This window comes from Corapipo altera, unplaced genomic scaffold, assembly GCF_003945725.1.
Source record: "Corapipo altera isolate COAL_440 unplaced genomic scaffold, ASM394572v1 23b, whole genome shotgun sequence".
NCBI classification, from domain to species: Eukaryota; Metazoa; Chordata; class Aves; order Passeriformes; family Pipridae; genus Corapipo; species Corapipo altera.
This window is the reverse complement of record NW_020884885.1, coordinates 16340587-16362172: the sequence shown is the minus strand read 5'-3', so window position 1 is coordinate 16362172 and position 21586 is coordinate 16340587. Positions and strand designations below refer to the sequence as shown.

General features: G+C 36.8%; 1 protein-coding gene across 5 annotated transcripts in view; it reads left to right on the top strand.

Annotated features, from left to right (window-relative positions):
* CHID1 (chitinase domain containing 1) overlaps positions 1-19052 on the top strand; it is a 105230-nt gene extending 86178 nt beyond the window's left edge. For all 5 annotated transcript variants that reach the window (XM_027642479.1, XM_027642480.1, XM_027642481.1 and 2 more), the window contains 3 exons: positions 12521-12601; positions 16667-16709; positions 18787-19052. In XM_027642479.1, the coding sequence (XP_027498280.1) occupies positions 12521-12601; positions 16667-16709; positions 18787-18885 (223 nt within the window). In that variant the 3' untranslated portion in view covers positions 18886-19052. The remainder of the gene's footprint in view (positions 1-12520; positions 12602-16666; positions 16710-18786) is intronic.
* Positions 19053-21586: the final 2534 nt, after the last annotated feature.

The following is a 21586-nucleotide window of genomic DNA, read 5'->3' as shown; positions in this document are numbered from 1 at the left end:
GAAAAGAAAGCAAAACCTTGAATATGTTACTTGTTATAGAATATGAATGTTATGCTTAATAGTAGACACTTGTAAATTCTGAAAATCAAATTAAACAGCAGAAATGCTGTTGCTGTTTGCACAATGAAAGTTAAGTAATTTTAACTACTAAATAAACATTTTTAGTTTACTTCTATACTTTTGTGTTTCTTTAAATGTTACTAAAATGTCTTAACATTTCAGTAGTTTCTTAATTTATGATTTAACTAAATTCTCTTTTGGAAATATCTATGGGTCCAAATGCAAGTACTTGTGCACTAATATGTGCAAGCATTGACTAACAGAGGAGCAGAGTTTAGGCTTTGCCTGATCAAGGAAGAAGAGATACAATTGATATGATACTGACAGAATGGTAGGGAGTTGTAGTTAATGACAGATAACACAGTTATAAAATTCTGATGATTTCCATCAATTTTGATTATTAGAGCTGAATCTTTTCAAGAAATGATTTAGCCTCTGTGTAAAACAAACGCAAATACCCTATGTTAGCTTTAAATTTAATTTTGAGTATCCAGTAACTCAAATGAAAAGATAAGAAAACTTGTATGTGTTGCTTGTATTTTATTATAAACAGCATACATTTGCTGGAATGAAAGAATATTTCTGGTTCTCTGAAGGTCATGTATTGTCTTTCTGCATTCAAAATTACAGAACCAATTCTTTACAGGATGATGTTTTTGTATCTGTAAAAATTGAGTACCTTTCTGAATTCCTTTTGCATTACTCATCCTTTCATTGTGTTAAAAATAAAACTTGAATCTGAGTGATTGACCAAGGTCAAATGGTGAACAGTATAATTTGGATCAGCTGTAACATTGAACAAAGAGTGCTCCTGACGTTAGACGATTTTGTCATGGAATATACTTCTGCAACTTGGTAACTTCTTAGTTTCCACTTTCCTACTGTGACCTTTTAGGGGACGTGACATGACTTTTAAGGGGACAATGATGATTATCTGGAATCATGTGAAGAAATATAAGGGGTTTTTATAATCTTCAGATATGTCCTACTTTTTTTTTCAAATTAATTTTTTTTTGCTAATGCTGTTGCAATATTTCTGAGAAATAATAATACATCTTGGCATCTGGAGTTGCTGCCCAGGGAGGGAGAATTCACTGTTTTATCATACAAAATCCCCACCATTATTGACTGGATTGGTATTGCTTTTGTCTAGTTTAACTTATAATGTTATCCCAGACTTCCACATAGGTTCTTTAATTAGTAGCCTTCCTACCTCTATCATAGTTGCTTAATATTTATGCATCATCCCAAAGTGTGAAATGCTGCGACAGTTTGATGGTTTTGTGAATTCTTTCAGCACTCTTCTGTTCATTATGTTTTTATTTTATTGTAAGTACAAATTACAACAAAGATGATACTTTTGAAAATGGGGGTGAACAGCAAAACTGTTCTGCCATGGGAGGAGAATCTGTAAGACCTGCCAGTCAAGTTCCTTAAATTATGTTGTTATAGCAACTGGTTAGTCTCTTCCATACTTAAAATATCTTGTGTCAAATAATTAATGCTGCTTAATTGTATTTTATTGCAAAAGAGGCAAGTAATTAAAGAGGTTCTTGCAATGGCTATGGGGCCAGAAAGGGTCAGAAACTACTTGTAATTGGAATATGTTTCATGAATATAAATTAATAGATCTCGTAATCTGTGTCTTCATTCCCCAGGATTCAAAAAATTATCCAGTATATTCAAATTGCTGTTCCTTGCTCAGAAACATTAATGGATAAAAATTACCTCTTGGCCCCAGTCTTTTTTTTTTTTTCTATTCTTCTCAGCTTAAGAAACCTCTAACATGTGATGTATTTAGCTCTTCCCCAATGTGATTCTCACATAGACAAATGGCCAAATCAAATCCATTTTGGACTTTTCAGTGTGTTTCTCTGTATTTTGGCTGTCAATCATGTTGCAGCAGGTTCTTGTGCTTTTCCCTCCTAGATTGATCTGCTGCATGGAAACTTTCTGAGATCAAAACCATCACAATCTAGAAATACAGAGCTTTGCAGAAGGGAAAGATTACTAACAACACAATATTTGGGATTTCAAGTCAGCAAGTGCCCAAATCAATCATCAAAACTAGTTCAACCAATCCTAGTTATGGAGTTAGAGCCTATTAATAAGCCAAGAACCTGCATTTTTCGTGATCTGAGGAGGTAATTCTTATTTCTCTTTAGGACTTCTGGATTTGATTCTCATTTTTGATGCTGAGTACAGAATCCATCATCTGGCAGTAATAGTTCTTTACTTAAAGAGGAAACTGTGTCATCCTGAGGAGGGGATTGAAATAAAAGAACTTCTGAAGTGGTGCAGTATTTATATTGTAGATTACAATGTGCGTAAAGCAGTACTGACACTTACTGCAGTAGCTACAATGCAAAGTGAAAGAGGAACAGATTACAGCCCTCTGCTTTATAGAAAAATAAGTACAATTAAAATATTGCTCAGCAAAAGCCTTACCAATCCCAAATGTAAATCAGTAAGTCTTTCAGTGACTGTAGTTGGAACTTTTTCATCTAATCCAAGCAATATTCCCCATGTTATCCATGTTCTTGCATTGTAGGGCTTTGCAGTTCTACAGATGACAGTCCCATCTGTTTCTCTTCATCTCCTAGCTTTGCTATCACCCTCTTTTTATGTTTTCTTTACCCAACAAGGTCATTCATGCCTCATCTCTGTGCATATGACTGTAGCAGGAGCTTGTGATAATTGGGTATGTGGGGCACAGGGAGTTATTCCCAGGTGGCACTTCTGCCATATGGTTTTGAAGTAGCTACTTGCAATAAAAAGTAGAGCTTTACTTCTCCCCTCAGGCCTGCCTTAAGGTAGAAAAGTTGACTTGTTTGTGGGTATGAACCTTTCAGTATCTTGTCAGACATAATTCAATAGAAACAATTTTTTTAATTAAAGCAATCAAATATTTTTCTTGAGCTTTTGAAAAAAGCAATGTTCACTGATGTAATCAGAAGAAAAAAGGCAAATTAAAGCTTTTTTCCCTAACAGTTGTTTCTAAAAAAAAAAAAAATTAAAAATAGATGTTTCTTTATTTCACATTGTATCAGTCTCTCTTCTGCTATGTTTTTATTAATTGGTGCCTTGAAGGATTTTTGCTCTTTAATTTTGCTTTGGGCTTTCAGTATTTACCTTTGTTACATGCATATTATACTGTTTGTTAATATTTAACTTGTTTGGCTTTACAGTTAGTAAGTGTTTAAAGGACATTCTTCTTTTATTAATTACACAGCTGTACTGGTGATTGCTCCATGTGTTGGATGACTTGTGTAGAGAGTGCAAAGTGATATTTTGAAAGTGTTATTGCAATTCGATGTGTTTGCATATGGAACAACTTCAGACACATAAATGCCTTACTGGTTTACCTTTAGCAGTGTACTAGGATAAATTGTAAACACTTACTGTCTGAATTTCCTCAAATAATTGCAAAAAACAAACTTCTGTCATTCAAACACAGCAAAAGGATTTGTTTTCTAACTTCCCCAAAATGTTAGAATTTGCACAGATCCCACATATGCTGAGTATAATGCTCTTTTTCGCTGTTCCTCTAAATCAACAATTTCTTCAGCAAACCAAAAATCCTTTGAGAGGGCCATAGTTGGGGCTAATGTGATAAGTAGTTTAATTTAAAAATAAGAAAAAATTATATACATACCTGTTAGAGATAAATAGTATTGCATTTTGAAATTTCCGGTAAGTTTAAAGGAAAAAAAATATGGTGGTCATCATTTTGTCCCTTGATTTTCACTCCAAATGTTACCATTCAATTTAAGTAACGAGTTTTTTGGAAATCATTTTGAATAAATACATGCATATTGTTTTTTTGCTTTAAAATTTAGTTTTAACAAATTTTAGCAGCAGGCAGAGATATGTGTGTTCAGCAGAAACTAAACAGATAAAAATATACAAATATTTGTTGGAGGTACAGCAAAGATATGGAAGATGGTCTGCTGTTTTGTCATGATGAAAAGTGCCAGGCTTTTCTTTAAAACTGAACACTGTCCCATGAATATGTATTAGTTTAACTAAATATCAAGAGATTTAAAAACTGTGTTCTCAAATATATACTTAACTGCCCTGATGAAGATAGATTCTTAAAAGGGCATAAACCTCCACTCTCATTGATTTAAAATAGTTTATTATTTACATAACCTGTCTTCAATCCGAGTCAAAAAAGGAGGAATTATATGCTATCTAGATTATTCTAAGGCATGTTAAAAATGTATTAACTCTCTGAGATTTGCATTTTTTATGAGAGATTAATAGTCGTTTGCATGAATTTGTTGTCATTCTGTCTTTTCAAAAAACAAAGTCTGAAAGTCTTCTGTGAGTTCTGTTGGTGTACACCATCAACTCTGCCGAGTATGAAATATTAAATCGAAGCTCAACAACAATGTTCTTTGTTCTTCGCTTAACTTGGTCCCAATAGAGGGAAAAGAGTATATAGTTCATAGCTTCATAGGACACTGGAGGTTTGTAGAATTTACTGATTGACCACAGATTTTCCTTTAGTGTAGTTACCTTCTTTAGTTACAATCCTTCCAGTCAAGGACAGAATTTATTATTTCTTTTGTATGAAACTATCTGCTGTATATTGCTTGATAACGTAAATTTGTTGCTGCACATCTATAACTACTTAATGGCAAGAATACCCCTGAACCATGTTTCTTTTATCTTTTTATCTGTGTTTGCTGTTCAGATCCTCCTTTTGCCAATATCTTTGATGGTATTTCTTTAAGCAGCCAAATCACTCATTCACAACGGTGGTGGAAATTGTAGGGCTTATATGATTATCAGCTAAGGAATCTGAACATGCTTCTGAGGCTATTTGGAGGTGTCTCATTCTCAGCATCTTGTGAAGCAAAGGGAATCCAAGTAGCAGTCAGCTTTCTCAGTCTCCTATTGTAGTTAGTTTTTTCATCACCTGAAGTTCTGGTTCCTTGCAGACAACTCTGCTTCTGCCTGGCCTAAACTATTTCTCCTATTGCTGGGGAGAGAAGTGACAACATTTCTCTCTAAAGGCAGTTGCTGACCTGGGTCAGTTTTACATACCCAGGGTCCTGCAGCCTACAGGTTTTGTGCTCTGCCTGACTAAAGAGTCATTTGGGAGCTACACTGCCAGCAGATGTTCCCCTTCAGTCACAGTGTCCTTATCCCATCCTTGGGGCCTTCTGCTGCTTGCACCCTATGTATGTTCCCTTTCTTTCTCCTTTGCTACCAAGTGTATCCTTTCCATGGCTGTGCCCTGCATGGGGCTTGATCCCTGGCCATCTGTCTCAGCCAAGGCATCTTAGCAACCCTGTGGAAACAGAAGACGTGAGCACCTACCCAGCACAGGCCTCCTGGCAACCACAAAGACTCTGGTACCCAGGGTGAGGTGGGGGTTGGAAGAAGAACTGCACTGCTCCTTTCCTGATGTGGAGTGAGGAAAATATGTTCCTGCTGGCTTTTGTGATTGTTAAATCTGGTGGATGATGTTGCTATTGACCTTGTATTGTGTTAGGATGATTTTAATTCAGGAATGGTTAGAGAGAGACACAAGAAGCAACTGGAAGAGCTTGGAGTGATATTTGATGGCATTAAGACCATCTGACCTTTTAGGCAAGGGTGGAAAAGAAATGTGATTTTTTTTGTTAATGTGTACCTTTTTTAATGAAGTAGGAATGGAAGAATTAAGAATATCAAAGTAGATGAGTTTGCAATCAAACTTCATCTTCATAGCTGGAGTGGATCAAATTTCATTCCCTATGCACTGAATTAAGATTATGTGAATTGTACCAGGCTCCAAATCCAGTATAACAGTTTTTATAGATAATCTGTGTGGCACTGTATGAATATAGCTGATATGTATATTTTGAGCAAGAGGAAACTCTATAAAGTTTTTATGATGTGTGTAAAAGAAACCCCAAAAAAACTAATCTGACATGCAACAGAAGTAGCATCATTTTAGTTTTTGTTATTTACAGCTGAAGCTGAGCAGCAGATCTATTAGCGTATCTCAACTTTGTTCAGCCTTGCATCCAAAGATAAACAGCCCCACTTTTTCAGATGAAGTGCCTATTAGGTCAGTTCTTGGAAGAATGGAGCACAGTATTGAACTTAGAGTAATGTATTTGAAAAAACTGTAACCTCAACTGAGCATTACTTAAACATTTCAGAAAATGTACCCTTAAACTAGCAGTTTTATCTTCAGAGATTTTATTTTTAGGATGAACCTGCTGGTTCTTGAAAGAAGCCCGTAGGGATAAACAAGCATTGGTTTTCATCATGTTGAGAAGTATTTTTAAGCAAAACCACTATGTCTTGTCTCAGATTCTGTAGTAAACCAGATTATTGGGTGAGATGGAGCAGAATTTAAGTTTCTATGTTGTATGGTCTAGGAAGGACTAATACTTTTACTGATTCTTATAGGAATTTATTAGGACCTGTGTTTCTTCTGTGAAGGATGGACATTAAGTTGCAGTAATATCAGTGCACTGGTTCAACTCTGACTGAGGAAAGAAACACCTATAGGCTTCTCAACAATACATATTTTCAGTTCTCCTTCAGAAAAAGCAATTCTGCTGAACAGCAATGTGTTATTGAAGGTACACAAACAGATATGCAAGCCTTCTGCCTCGATCTAGTTGCATCTTCATTGTCTGAGAAATATTTATTTTCTTAGACATAAAGATCTTGTTTTCTTTAGGGAGATTTTTACATCTTCCTCTCATATCTGTCAGTTTGAGTCAAAATCTTAAATGTATAAAGAAATTTTCACACCTTTCTGCCTTGTGTGTGAATACTTCTATTCATAGATCAATATCTAACTGTAAGCTTGTGAGCTTTTTTTGGTAAAGAACCACCGTTTTGATTATATTGAGAAATGTTAGCATGGACTAGATCACTTTCAGCTGTACTTGAAGTTCCCTTGGGTAATTTACCAGTGTGCCATTGTGTACACTCTCAGGTGGGTCTCTTTATAAAACCTCTGTAAAGTTAAATGATAATAAGGGGCACTATTAACATGTAAACCCATATGCATAGAAATGCCATAATGTTTGTGTTTTCTTCTGTAGCTGCAGTAAGGCACTGAAAGGTTTTGATGCTCATTGTTTCTTGAGACAAGAGACAAGGATGCTTCTGAAAAACTTGACAATGTCTTCTGTGTCTTCACAGTGCTGTAAAATAGGAATACTTGGCTGCCTCTCTGCAGTTGTGTTCACCAAAGTATTATTGTTTCTAAGTTACTTTGAGAATGCTAAACAAGGTGCACTTCTGAAGAGCCCAGAGTAATGGTAGAAATGTCACTGAGGTTCTGCATATTTTCCTTGGACTGGTGCATCATGGCAGAAGGTAAAAGGTTAGTGGGTTTGTGTGAGGTTGGTGTGGCAGTATGGAAGCACTGAAAAGTGTCATCTGTCAAGTCAGTGAAGTATTGTGAAGAAATCAGAGAGAATGATTTTATAAAAGGTACTGAAAGTAACACACTCAGAGAAGCTACTCTGTTGGAAACCTATTACTATGAAAATAGTAAAAATATTCATATTGCCTTTTAAAACTGACAGAGCAAAGTGTGAGCAGCAAAGGGATTAGTAGAGAAAAGTAATGCTAACTTACAGATTTTTCATTTCTAGGCTGCTACTTGGGTACTTTAACAGGTAACAGATTGATTTCTCTCTGCAAACTGTATTTTGCTGTTGTTTTACATTAAATAAACCAAGGATCATAACAGAACTAATTTTGAATAAAATATCCTGTAAGTATGCTTATGGAGTGTGCTTTCCACTCCTCTCAAAAGCATAAATCATCAGAGTAAAAACTGTTTTAATGTAAGAGTGATCTTTTAATGATCTAGAACATGTGTAGTAACTGTCTTTTTCTTGGATAACCTATTTGCTTTTGAAAGAACTTGTGGGATTTGTGTTAGAAAAACCTGAATTCTTTAATGTGCAAGCAAGAGATACAGTGGTATGCAACTTTACCACCTTTTAAAGCTGGAATTTTATACTTACATATAGTAAATATAGTATTGAATGGTGAGAGGAGATGAGTAAAAAAGTGCTTAAGTGATCCCAAGGAAACTAGTTTGGTGAAAATTTAATTGTTCAGTCTATTGCTGACTATGTAATGCTGTATATATATATACACACACACATATTATGCTTTCTTGACTCTGCCACTAAGCTTTTCATAAATATATGCATGCTCACAGGACTATTTTAAAGGCTAATATCTAAAGATTGTTAAATTGCAGGGCATCTCTACCTTTTGCAAGCTGCAATTTTAGGGTCTGAGTGAGTGGAAACTCAAAATCTCTATAAAATCTTTTTTCCTTTTCAAATTTTCTTCATTTTGTGTTTTCATTTATTACCATCCAAGGTATCCTTTATCCAAACTGTTAGTTTCATGGTTGAATCATTTGGTAGCTTGTAGGATATTCAGAAATTTCGCATCTGTTCTTTAGACATAATCTTCTAAGACACAGAGAAAGCAAAATAAATTCTGAGTCTTAAAACCTTTTCAATTAAAATTTTTAAAGTGTTTCCAGGTTGTATTGGTTCTTGACATTTTGTCCCACTAAAAAGGAAGTAGTTTAAGAAAAGCCTAAAATGCAAATTTTAGTGTAGTAGAGATTTTTAAGCTGAATAGTATTTTTATCCTTTGACTGAATCACTCAAGTTTGCTATATGGAAGATAAACTCAGTTTCTTGCAGCAGGAGCAAATGATCCTTCATTCTGACTAGAGACCTGTTGCTTCTAGTCAGAGTTTTGTTCATGTGAGAACTGAGGAGAAAATATAAAGTGTTAGAAAAGAGCATCAAAATGCTCAGTATGCTCAGTAGTGGTTTTCTTTTCACTGAAGTTTTTTGTTGAACAGTGACTCAAGACTAGTAAAGCAAAGTATTTGAGGATTAAAAAAGTTAACCTTCATTAAAAAAATCCCAGTCTAAGAACTTTATGTGAAGCTATCTCTTTTCCTAGAATGTATATTCTTGTTGCAAAAGATATACTAGAGACTGACTCCTTTATATTCTGAACAAAGCATTATCCATGAAGATAAATACCTTCTTTGGGGGGACTACAGATTTTAGTTTTTACCTTAACATATTCCAGGGCCATACCATTTTTCATGTTTTGGAAGAAAAGCATCTTAGGAAAGGAAGACCAGCCATGAATCTTGAGAACCTTTCATCTGGATCCTTTGTTTATTAGTTGAATGTGCAGTAAAGTGCAATACTGTGTAGGTGTAACCACATTAGTGTTGTTCAGAGATACACATCTTTGGCAGGACTAACTTTACAACTCCATAATATGTATGTTTTGGCTTCTCATTTACTTTGTGGAAGGGAGTGTTTGTTTGAGTCCAACTATACCTGGTGTGTTTGGAACCAGGAGTATCAGTGATAAAAATAACAGTTGGTGTCTGTAGGCCAAGTGTCCCTTTTAAAAGAGATGTGGCAGCTTAAACAATCCAGAATGGCCTTTGTCTATGTCAGAACATGCATTTGCAAGGTGGACATGCAGGTGACATCTGCCTTTTGTTACTATTCCTGATGATCCATGCAGATTTATCATTTCTATATGCTGCATTGGTGCTTTCTTAGAGGCTAGCATCAATCCAGATACTTCATGCTGACCTCGTTTCAGGCTAGGACCACAGAAACAGCATGGCTTTCTCTACAAATGGTCACAAACTTCCCAGGAAATATGTAGTGCGAGGCAGTGAAGCTGCGTTTTCAGTGTTTATCATTCTCACAAGTGCTGAGGCAGCTTGGTAAAAGAAGAAAGGTAGTAAGTTAGGAGCTGATGGATGAGGAAGCAAATAAATTAGTCTGGATAGGAGTATAAAAGCAGATGTGAACTGGGACAGTGGCAGCAGAAAGAGGGATAAATTAGAAAGAGAGGAGAGTAAAATACCAATAAATATGAGATGAAAGGAGAAGAGTGAGGTGAGAGGTGGAAAGAAGGAAAACTGGCTGTGATGAGCTCCCTGCCCATTCCTTTTCCTCTCTGAGAACTTGGAAATTGATATAGATCTCTGGTACCCCAGACATACTGATATCCCATCTCTTATTCAGTGTGATGGCAAATGTCACTTTTTGATTTTTTTTAGATTTTTTGAAACCAATGCATATCAAACATTTGTTGAGTCAAGTACTGCCTAAGCTGTGAGATAATATGTTAAGGGTGCCTGGTAAGCATTAGTTTGACTCAAGTGAGTGTGTTGTACTACAGGTGCTGCAGTTTTACACAGGAAGGCTTCCACTTAGGATGCACATAGTAAGATACTACAGAGATAATAGGAAATATGGCATAGGATTTCACAGACAAGTATCACAGAATTACAGAACATTTTGAGTTGGACAGGACCCACAAGGATCATTTAGTCTAACTCTTGAGTGAATGGCCTGTACAGGGATCGGACCCATGGCCTTGACATTATTAGCTCTATTCTCTAACCAACTGAGCTAATCTTCCCATATAAAGTCATATGTTCAGAAATAAAGCTGTGTGCCAGGATGGCTTGGCTGGTAATTCTGGGCTGTAACATATTGGTCCCATAGTCTATATGAGTGTTGTCTCCTGTCATTACTGAACTTGTTGTTGTGGAATAGGACAGTTTGTTAAAATCAATCTTTACATTTTAAATATACAAAACTAGATATCTTTGCATATGTTTCTAGTGGGGCAACTTAAAATCTTGTCTGTCTTATGGGCAGGTTCCAAGGTTTAACTTGCACTATTTGAAAAGGTCCATTGTTCCAGGGCAGGTATGTGAGAGGAAGAGTGCAATAGTTGCTTCCATACGTTTGCTTATGTAGATGGGTAAATAGCATGTCTGGCTTGGGTTCATTTGATGTAAATACAAAATGAAAATCTCTAAAACCACTAGCAATAGGCAACAATTTGCCAATATATTTGCCAATATTTGAATAAGCAAGCCACAGCTGAAGGGAGAAGATATTCCTGGCAATGCTGAATGTTTTAATTGCATTTAGAATAAGACCAAATAAGAGAAGAAATCTTTTACAAACTGGGAAATGCAAACTGTTGCTGTTTTTTGATGTATATTAGTGAGGTAGAATTTCAGCACTGATGCAGTCAGGATAATGGCTGATGGAAATTGGTGATAAATGTCTTTGACATAGGAGAGGGAAATCTCTTATTTAGATGATTTGAAAGAAATTTCTCCATCCAATTCCTGTCATAAGCAGAGAAATTATTACAAGAATGAGACCTATTGTGAGAGAGATGGTTTTGACAGATTTTTCAAAAATGGATGGCTAAAGATGCAGGTTAAAAAGATGTAGAAGAAACAGGGGAAAAATACATCTTATTTGTGTGACACCCACGTGGCTTCTATCACTGGCAGTAGCTTGCCATCTTCTGGTCCTCTTACATGTGGCAGGCAGAAGCTTTGTTTCTGTTTTCCAGTCAGAAACACAGACACAAGGAGACACTGTCTCTGCACTGGGGTGATACTGTGAGTTAACCAAGAACATAAATTTACAGCATCCTAGCTATTCCACACTAGCTATTCCAAACCAGTTCCCCTAGCAGTTTTTTGGGTACAAGTAGTACTCTATTCTCACTGTGTCAAGTGAGGCAGACCATTCCATGTTCAAAATGTCTGTGCAAGAGAATAATGCCAAGAAATCAGTGGTGGAGAAAATTCTTATGCAGAGATACTTAGCAGTGACTTTTCCTTGACAATTTCATTTTTAGAAGATTAGCTTCTTTGATAGAAGAACTTTTCTAATGACATAAGCTTCATAGTAGTTTATGATTAAGAATTGCATTGATTAGCCTTAGAGGACACAACTGTGCACAGCCTAGAGATGACTTCAGTTGCTGTGCTTTGGTGTATGGGTTTCAGGCTGTAGAAATACTGAAGCACTGCCTTCATGTGCGCTTATAGATTTGCAATTGTTGAACATTAATTAATTCACAGAATCACACACAATCATGGAATGGTTAAGGGACCACTGAAGGTCGTCTGGTCCAACCTCCCTGCTCAAGCAGGGTCCCCTGGACCACGTTACTGAGGTTTGTGCCCAGACAGCTTTTGAACATCTCTGGGGAAAGAGACTCCACAACCTCTCTGGGAAATCTATTCCAGTGCGTAGTCACACAGTGTTCTTCCTCATATTCAGGTGGAACTTCTGTGCATCAGTTTCTGCCCATTGCCTCTTTTCCTACTGCTTGACACCGCTGAAAAGAGCCTGGCTCCATGCTCCTGACACCCTCCTTTCAGATACTTATATACAATGCTTTAGAAAAAAAAAAAAAGCCTAAATATGTGAACATGGAAAACTGTAAAATGGTTAAGGAAATTAGGTTGTCAACAAGAAGATATTTTTGATACAGTGTTCAGCATCTAAACATGGTAAAACTGCATTTTCAGAAATTTCTGCAATTTAATTTCATAACTGCGTCTTAGAAAAATTAATTCCATATCTATGTTTTTAATTTGCAGGTACATTGAAACCTTGAAGGAACACAAACCAAAAATTATCTGGGATGAACAAATTGCTGAACACTACTTTGAATATAAAAAGTGAGTTACATTTATTAACTTACCATTCTGCAAATATTTTTGGGTACCACCCAGTGACTATAGTATGCTACTGAACTGAACAAATGGAAATTCTGCTGTTTGTGATCTGTATGTCAACACTGAACTGCAGCGTAAAAGAGTGCTTCAGAAAGAGAAGAAAATCAGAGAAGGATTAATGAAATCATGTAAACTAAAACAAACTTTGGAAGACAAGTCTGATGAGTCACATCTCTAGAAGTTATCCATCAAAGTTACCTGTTGAGTCTCAGTTAATCAGAGCCTCTGAGATTAGTACTGTGAACTGTTGGGTGATTACCAATAACTTGGCCAAAAATAGTTCTGAGAAAAATCTGTGCTACAAGAGCCTGGTTTTACAAGTCCTACTGATAAGATTGTTCAAGCAACAAACTTCCACTAAATGGAAGAGACCATAGAGAAATGTAATAGGAATAAAATTGACTCCCAGATAAAATTTTTTAGAAGGACTGAGAGCATTAGAGATTATAACTTTCTTTGTCCTCCCTTTTTCATAATGGAATGACAAGAGGATTCTTGATCTAGGAAGAATCCCTTTAAAATAGATTTAACACCCCCAACCCCCAGAACATCTTATTAATTCTCTGATAATTTGCTATTTTTATGCAAATATGCAAAAATATACTGAAGTGATGCAAACAAATCCTACTACTTCTGCAAAGGTGTGTCTTGTATATTACTCAATGTATTGTTAATGTGAAGACACACCACTTGAAAAGTAGAGTAAAACACATTTTAGGGTGCTTTAGGAAAAAGAAATCAGAACTACTTTGTTATTTCCAAAATACTTTCTTGTTTTAAATATTTTTAAATGAAAAAAATAACCCCAAACCCTAAAAAATGTTCTATTTTTATGTTTTTAGTTTAATTTTCAAGGTTTCTCTGAGCCTGTAATTTTCTTTTGACTTCTCAGCAACTTGTACTTCCTATCAGAAAAAAGAATTTAAAAAAAATCTGTTTGTTCAGCAGCATTTTGTTTTCTGTTTTTGTATGAAAGGACTGGGATCTGTATTCCTTCATATTTAATTATTTGGTATCCTGTTGCAAAATTACTTTGTAGCAAACAATTACAAGTTTTTTGTTAGCTAAAGAGGAATAAATCAGAAACTCTGTTTTACTGATCTCTAATGCACAATCCAATTGGAGACACAACAAGTCCTGGATGAAAACTTGCTCTCAGAAGAGTAAATCTGAGAGCTCTCTCTGAATGGCATGCTTCTGGGATTCATGTCTGAATCACATTTCTTATATAGCCCCTTGCAAAATGAACTTGTGGGAAAGGGATAGCTTGTCACCAATATGACATCATTTGCCTTTGAAAGCCAATCTGTGGAGGTTCTTGTGTGTGGGCTTCCTCCAGGAATATGCATAAAGCACACTATGTCTGAAAATCACTCTAAACTTCACTTGTGCTTGGCAGGCAGCTGAGTGGCTCAGTGATTCTGCAGTGGTTCAGCTGGCTCCAGGGGAGGGTTATTTAAGGGAACTCTTTCTCAGTTACCACTTCTGTTTACAAAGGTTCAGTTACATTGGACGGGGATGGGAGCCAGGCCTGAAATAGGCTTCACTGGTGAAGCATCTCACCTGGAAATCTTGCATGTCTGCAATGGCTAAGAAATGAAATCATGAATCTTTTAAGAAAAAGCACAGCTAAATGATTTCATGTAGCAGACAGAGACTGTCTATTACAAATAGTTGCAGAAATCTGCTGTCTCTAAGTGCTTGTCCGAGTGCACAGGTAGGTATTCATTCTTTCAAGTTGTGAGATTTTAGGAGCAATTCCTGCTTGGTCTGCCCATGCACTCTGTATTTCCTCCTTTCCTAACTGGTAAAGTGGTGCTGTGAGATGACTTGTAGCTCATCCTTCTCATTATTAGGGGTTTAAAATGCAGCCTCGGTTTCTGTGTCCAATATAGCTTGCCCTGTCTCTATATTTTATACAGCTAGCATTTAATTTAACTGAAAAGCTAGTAGTTCAGGGAATCAGAGAAACCTTTCACAGTTTGCATCTGAAAACCAAATGTCTTCATCTTTTTCAGATGAGCATTTAGAAGACACAACTCTCTTTTACTGACAGTTTTGTCATCCAGTTGCAACAAAATATCTCAGTGTGTTTACTATGATATGGTATCAGACCATCTCTCTTGTGAGATGTCTTCTTGGATCCTCTATTTTCAATGTCAGCCTTTTCATAAAATCACAGAATCTCAGAATGGTTAAGCTTGGAAGCGACCACTGGAGGTCATTTAGTCCAACCTTCCTACTCAAGCTCTAAAGCACATTACTCAGGATTGTGTCCAGACAGCTATTGAATATCTCCAGGGAAGGAGATTCCACAGCCTATCTGGACAACCTGTGTCAGTGCTCTGTCACCCTCACAGTAAAGAAGTTCTTCCCCGTGTTCAGGTAGAACTTCCTGTGTTCCAAAAGGTCTCTCATTCTATTGCTCAGCACCACCAAGAAGAGCCTGGCTCCATGCTCTTGACACCCTCCCTTCAGAAACTTATTGATAAGGTCCCGTCTCAGTCTTCTCAAGGCTGAATAGGCCCAAGTCCTTCAGCCTTTCTTCACAAGTGAGATGCTGTAGTCTCCCATCCTCTTTGTTGCCCTCCACTAGACCCACTCCAAGAGCTCTGTATCTCTCTTGCCTGGGAAACTCAGACTGGACACAGCACCCCAGGGGCTCAGCAGGGCTGATTAGAGGGGCAGGATCATCTCCCTCACCTTGCTGGCAATGCAGTTCCTAATGCACCCTGGGATACCATTGGCCTTCTTGGCCACAAGGGCACACTGCTGGCTCTTGGACAGCTTGTTGCCCACCAGGACCTGCAGATCCTTCTCTACAGAGCTGCTTTCCCCAGCCTGTATTGGTGCATGGGGCTGTTTCTCCCCAGATGCATTTACCTTTGTTGAATTTCAGAGGGTTCTCCTGTACCCACCTCTCCAGCCTATCAAGGTCCTCCTGAAGGGCTGCACAGCACTCCGGGGTATTGGCCGCTCCTCCCAGCTTTGTGTCATCAGGGAACTTGCTGAAAATGCATCTGCCCCTTCACCCATGTCCTTGATGAGTAAGTTAAACAATACTGGACCCACTATCTAAACTTGGGGGATACCACTAGTGACAGGTCTCCAACTAGACTGTGCCAGTGATCACAGCCCTCTGGGATCTGCCATTCAGACACTTCTCAATCCACCTCACCACCTACTTGTCAAGCCTGCACTTTCTGGGCTTGCCTGTGAATATATCATGTGGGACAGCATCAAAAGCCTCTTTCACCTTCTTTAAGACTTGTCCTTAAAGGCCACTAGTATGGGTAAATAAGTATCTTGTCTGACTGCCTATATTGTATTTTGTTGTAACCACTTCTTTGATGAAGTGTTATGCATAAAGTACTTTAGGACTTTCATCTGAATCATGACAGGAGAATCTTTCTGACAAATTTACCTACAAGCAATACCTGCAGGACAGTGACACAGTTACATACTTGACTTTTAGCTATGTTGTGTACCTTCTCCCAATAGCTTTTTGGATTTATGTTCTGTGATGTTTGCACGTATGTAGAAAAGGGACAGGAGTAGAAGTTCTTATCTAAGAGAAAAGGATGTAGAAAAGGAAGAGAAATAGAGAAGATTTTGGCTGTACCCTGCCATCAGGAGACAGAGTAGCTAGAGTGCAAGTACTGAATGAATGGTAATTGATAGCAAAAGTGTCTGATTTCACAGAAACAGTGCCTCAGCTTCCAGAGTGGAAGAACACTGGTAAGAGATATCAAAGATATGAGCTACTAAATGGCAAGTAGTCTCTGTCTTTGATAAGTATGTATTAATGCTCATGTGCTAAACATACTAGCATACCTTAATTTTACTAATAATAATTTTTTCAAAATAAAGTTGGCGGTTTTTTTCAGCACCGAGTTTGTTTCCTTTTAGTAGAAAGGAATAAAACTGGTTTTGAATTCTAACTTTAGTTTAAAATGCTATTAGAATCTATCAAAGCTATTGTGACTATTTGGTTTTCCTGTTTTACAGAAATAAAGGAGGAAAACATGCGGTCTTCTACCCAACACTGAAGGTAGGTGTCAGTTTTTCACATCAGAGGGCTGTAAGAGGACAGAAATGTTTACTTGACTTGTTGCATTATTGAGACATTTCAGAAAATGTTGAACTGAGCTGAAGCTTTTGTGAAAGAAGTTTGCCCTTATCTAAATGTTATGTAAATTGTTATGATTCAAAGCTTCAGGTGCCTGTACAAGAAAGTTGTTTTTTCTTTCTAATGCATCATGGGGTTTTGGGATCTCTGAAGGTAAACCATGTCTAGAGATAAGACACAATAGGAAAAACCAGTGCTGTGAGAGGATCTATCAGACACATTGTTAACAGATTGTCAGACAAGTGACCAAAGAAATTTTCCTTCTCATCAGGTTAGCTGAAAGCTTGGAGAACTTTTGCCTTTGTAACAGGGTCCTGATTCTCCCTATCAGCCTTCATCACCATGTTTTCTTCAGTTTTCTTTCTGTGGAATATATTTCAGTGTTTTGAAAACTTAGGCATTTGGCCTTACAGTCCTTTGGCAGGACATACAATTTCTGTCTACACAATAGTCTGCGATATACCAGAATACAGGATAAAATGGTCACTTGCAGCCTTAGTTCCTAGGAAATTATCTTTAGATTTTCTCAAATTAAACTAAAGGCAGTATGTTAAGCTGCTGCTGGCTTTTCCTATTGGAAGAGAATTGCTTCTGTAGTGAAACTATATAATATTTACAGAGAACAGAGACATTTTTTATGGATAAACTAGTGTGAAATGATCTAAGTCTCTGTTTTCCTGAACAGGATTGTTAACTTAAAAACCATTAGTACAACGATATTTCCCCTCATCAGTCTAATTTGGTGGAAGTACCATTACATGTGGGATATTAATTACCATGTCTAACTGTGTTCTTCCTAGTAGTACCTGTCTTACAGTGTTAGAAAGTTTCATTGTGAACATACCAGCAAAAAGATAGATTGTGCTGCATGCTGTTATGCTACGTTCTCTTTGGCCTTGTGGAAGGATTTCACCCTACCCTTGTCAGTACCGACCAGGTTAAGATCACTCACTCCTGTGCATTCCTTTCACTATTTCTTCCCTATCAGATACTCAGCTGTGGTAACTGGTAAATGCATGGTTCCATTTTCAGCAGGCTTGTACTTAAATATTTTGAGATTTGTATGCTGGGGCAAGTCAAAGAATTGTTCACGTGATGATGATCAAGATGTTCGGGAAACACTGAATTTCGTTACCCCATGACAAATGTGTTTCTTTCTCTTATTAATGGTGTAATCGCTGGTAGGTTGCTCAAAATTAGCTTGTTTAAGATTAGTTAAAAGCAGTAATGAACACCAGGCCCAGTGGATCTGTTAAAGATGCCTTGATACTTTATTCTGTTTTCCATGAAAATTAGTTTTAAACACATCCCTAGTGTAAGTAGTTTAAACATTGCAGTGCTGCACTTCAAAGTAAGAAAACCTGAAAGCAAAAAGGTTGAAAAATAATTATTTTTCTTGTTTGAACTGAAAAAAAAATGCAGAACATGAATTGTGGCATTGCTTCCCTTGTAAAACAAATGGCTAAACTAACTCTAACTCAATGTTTGGAGCTGAAATAGAGATACTTTTCAATATATCTCCAAGAATCTCTTTAAAAGAGAACTGTATTAATGTGAATTGTGACTCTGTCCTGGGAAAAGGCAAGGGTAGGCAAGAGATCTTGATGGTATTTGACAAGTTGTTCTGATTGTCTTTAGTGATAAAGTTTTATTTTACCCCTGAGACATTTTTGGGAAGAGTTAGAATTTCTGTGCATTGTGAAATGATAGCCCAAATTAGAATAGTCCTTTGCGTAGTTCATAAATCTGATTTATTTCTGTGGCATTTTGTCAGTTTAGCTGGTGATCTTTTATTAGGTCATTGAATTAACTGGTACGATTAACTGTCTCTTACTGAATGATTGCTTGCTAACCAGAGAGTATTTGAAATACAGACTAGGCTTTTCAGTACTTGCTTCAAGGATAGATGTTTTTAAAAGGTCTGATAATGGCATGAAGTCATGGCAGTATGGAGTGTCTAATATCTATGATGTAATTGCTTTATTTGTCTTTGTCTTAGTCCATCCAGTTGCGCTTAGAGCTTGCGAAAGAATTGGGCACTGGAATATCCATCTGGGAACTGGGACAAGGCCTGGACTATTTTTATGACCTGCTTTAAAATGAGAGATGATCTGAGACTTTATTTGCTTCACTGAGGCTCCACCTTCAATTAATTTGGGTATCCTGGAGAACTGATTTTTAAAACATTTTTTTTTGTAATTTATATAATATCTGTATTAAACTTGCATTTTTCTCAATAAAGAACCTTTGCTGATTTGCCACACAGATGTGATTGTTGGTGTCTGATAAAATTCAGAGTAAAAAAACAACAGAAATTTTTTTTAAAGCTCCTGAATTCAGTGACATTAAAACCAGACCAACATAGCTGGATGGAGTCAGAGCTGAAAATATTTTCTGAAGTGTTTTCTACAAGAAATAAAATGAGCAAGTTGATGTCATCTGATCAAAGTTTCAGACAGAGATCTCTCAAACAGCTGCTGGTAATAACCAAAGTAATGAAACAAATAAATCCATCAGATTACATCCAGCAAATTTAGTATCTGCTGGACCCTCTGCATCTTGTCTTCTGATGAGGTAAGTGAACATAAAACATTGTGGGAGAGACCAATTAGAAGATTCTCCCTCAAGCTGGTAGAAAATCAAGCACTGACAAGCTAAGCTGTTAGCTCTGTTTTTTCATGTTAGTAAATTCCTTAAGTAGTTCAAAGTCACAGTAATCTCAATTTATGACTTGTTTCTAAATCAGTTCTTTTACAAGAGATGCTCTGTGATTTCTCTATTCTGCTTAGCCTGCTTAGTGTCTCAGTTTACAGTATTTAGCACTAGAGCATGATGCATTAGTGGCTAGTTTGTGGGAACTGTAACATTTAGCACTAAAAGCTCTTATGCTAATGATCGATTCCATGGACATGATGGATTCCATGTCCCCAGTACACTGAGCCCCACAGCAGCTCTGACAACCCCTAGGTGATCAGCATCTTTGTGCATGAAGCTGTCATTCTTTAGTTGTACACGTTTCTTTTTTCTCCATAATATAGATTTTTTTATGAACCCAAAAGCTGTAACAACTGATCAGTTTAAAAAACAAACAAAAAAATTTGTGTCCCTGCTTTTTGGTCTATAACATTTGTGTTTGTAGAAATACACAGGCTTCAAAGCAATTTCTTCTAAGGAACTAAGAGATGCTGGGAATTTGATGAGGGTGTCATTGGTCACCAGCAGAGACTCAGCCAAAGAGCTCTGTACTCCCACTGGTGTTCTTCTTGCCACTTACAGTTGTCACAAAGATAACTGCACTCCTCTGTTCACATCCACCCTTCCTAGTAATTAATCTCAGTGGGGAATTTATCTGCCCCTGCTGTTTTCAGAAGAATAAATCCCACTGTAATCCCCCATTGATTAAAGAACTATTGATCTTCACCTTTCTGATTTAGTTCTGGCATCTCTCGACTTCTCACATTGCGAGTATCCAGCAGGGCTCACTAATCAGGCTTCTTTCTTCCATACCATTAGTAGTAAGATAATTTGCTACATGAATCCTTGTGTTCAATTAACTTGTGCTGTTCTGGATACCATTGCCAGAGTGACTTTAAATTGCTTTTGAATGAACTAGAAAGTTCAAGAATTAAATTTTATTACACTGTTTTTTTACTTTCCGTAGCATTACTGAACCAGATTGTCTCAGAAAAAAATACTCAGAAGTGGAAGGGGTTGTGTTCTGAAATGGCATCCATTTTTATATTAACTAGTATGTAGCTTTCAAAACTGGATGTGGGAAAGAAAATAGCCTTTCATTTTAGCTTGTTGTTTTGTCTCTAGAAAAGACACATATAATCTGTCATGTTTTTCATGTGTTTTTTATATTCTATATTGATTCTTTATGAAATTCATGATTCCAGTTTGTCTTTGAGTTGTGTTAGAAAGAAACGTCTTTTCCACCCTTAGAGATAGAACAAATACCTCTGTGTGTCAAAGAGATCAAACTAACTCTTGCTGTATCATGAAAAATAAATACCAAATAAGAAGTACCAGATAAGATTTTGAGCCATCCATGGTACATAGGTGCTTGAGACCAAGGATGTTGCCTTTTGTCTTTAAAGACAAAACATATTTGTTGCTTTAGAAATAATATTCCAAAAGAAACAAAGTTGGTGTTATTCTTTATTGTGAAGTTCTCAGTTAAAAAAAAAAAAAAAAAAAGGAAAGAAACAAAAAAAGGGGTAAGCACCAGAAGGCATGTGAGCTCCAGAATGAATGAAAAACAGCTTCTGAGGGGTTAGTCTTGTGTTCCCCTAATTTTTCAGTGTGTAGGAGTGTCAGGTTGTCTTGTAATAGATATGAGAGATTTGGGAAATCAGTGAGCCACAATGAGCTTTCTTTTGAAATTTGCACCTCACCAGATTTATGGAAAGATGACACAGAAAAGAGATGCTGATATGAAAGGGGGTTCTGCAGAGCATCTGTTTTTAGGAGAAGTGGGGAAAACTGAGTGAAGGGTAGAAGGTGGGGGGGAGTGCTGGAGTGGCAGTGCTGTAAGGTGAATGTCATTCCCTCCGTTCAAAAAGAACAGAAAAGAAACAGAAAGTACTGTTTTACAACACAAAGAAACATTATTTCTGTATAGAAAAAAAAATTTAAAAAACCTGAAACAAACAAACAAAACCCCAAAAAAGAAATATTTCTAAAATGAGGTACTTAGCAGGGCAAGGCCAAAGATACTGGACTTAAAGGATCGAGAGTATGACTGAGGAGAAATATTTAGTGTTTCTATTAAAACAGCTTATATATATAAGTATAGC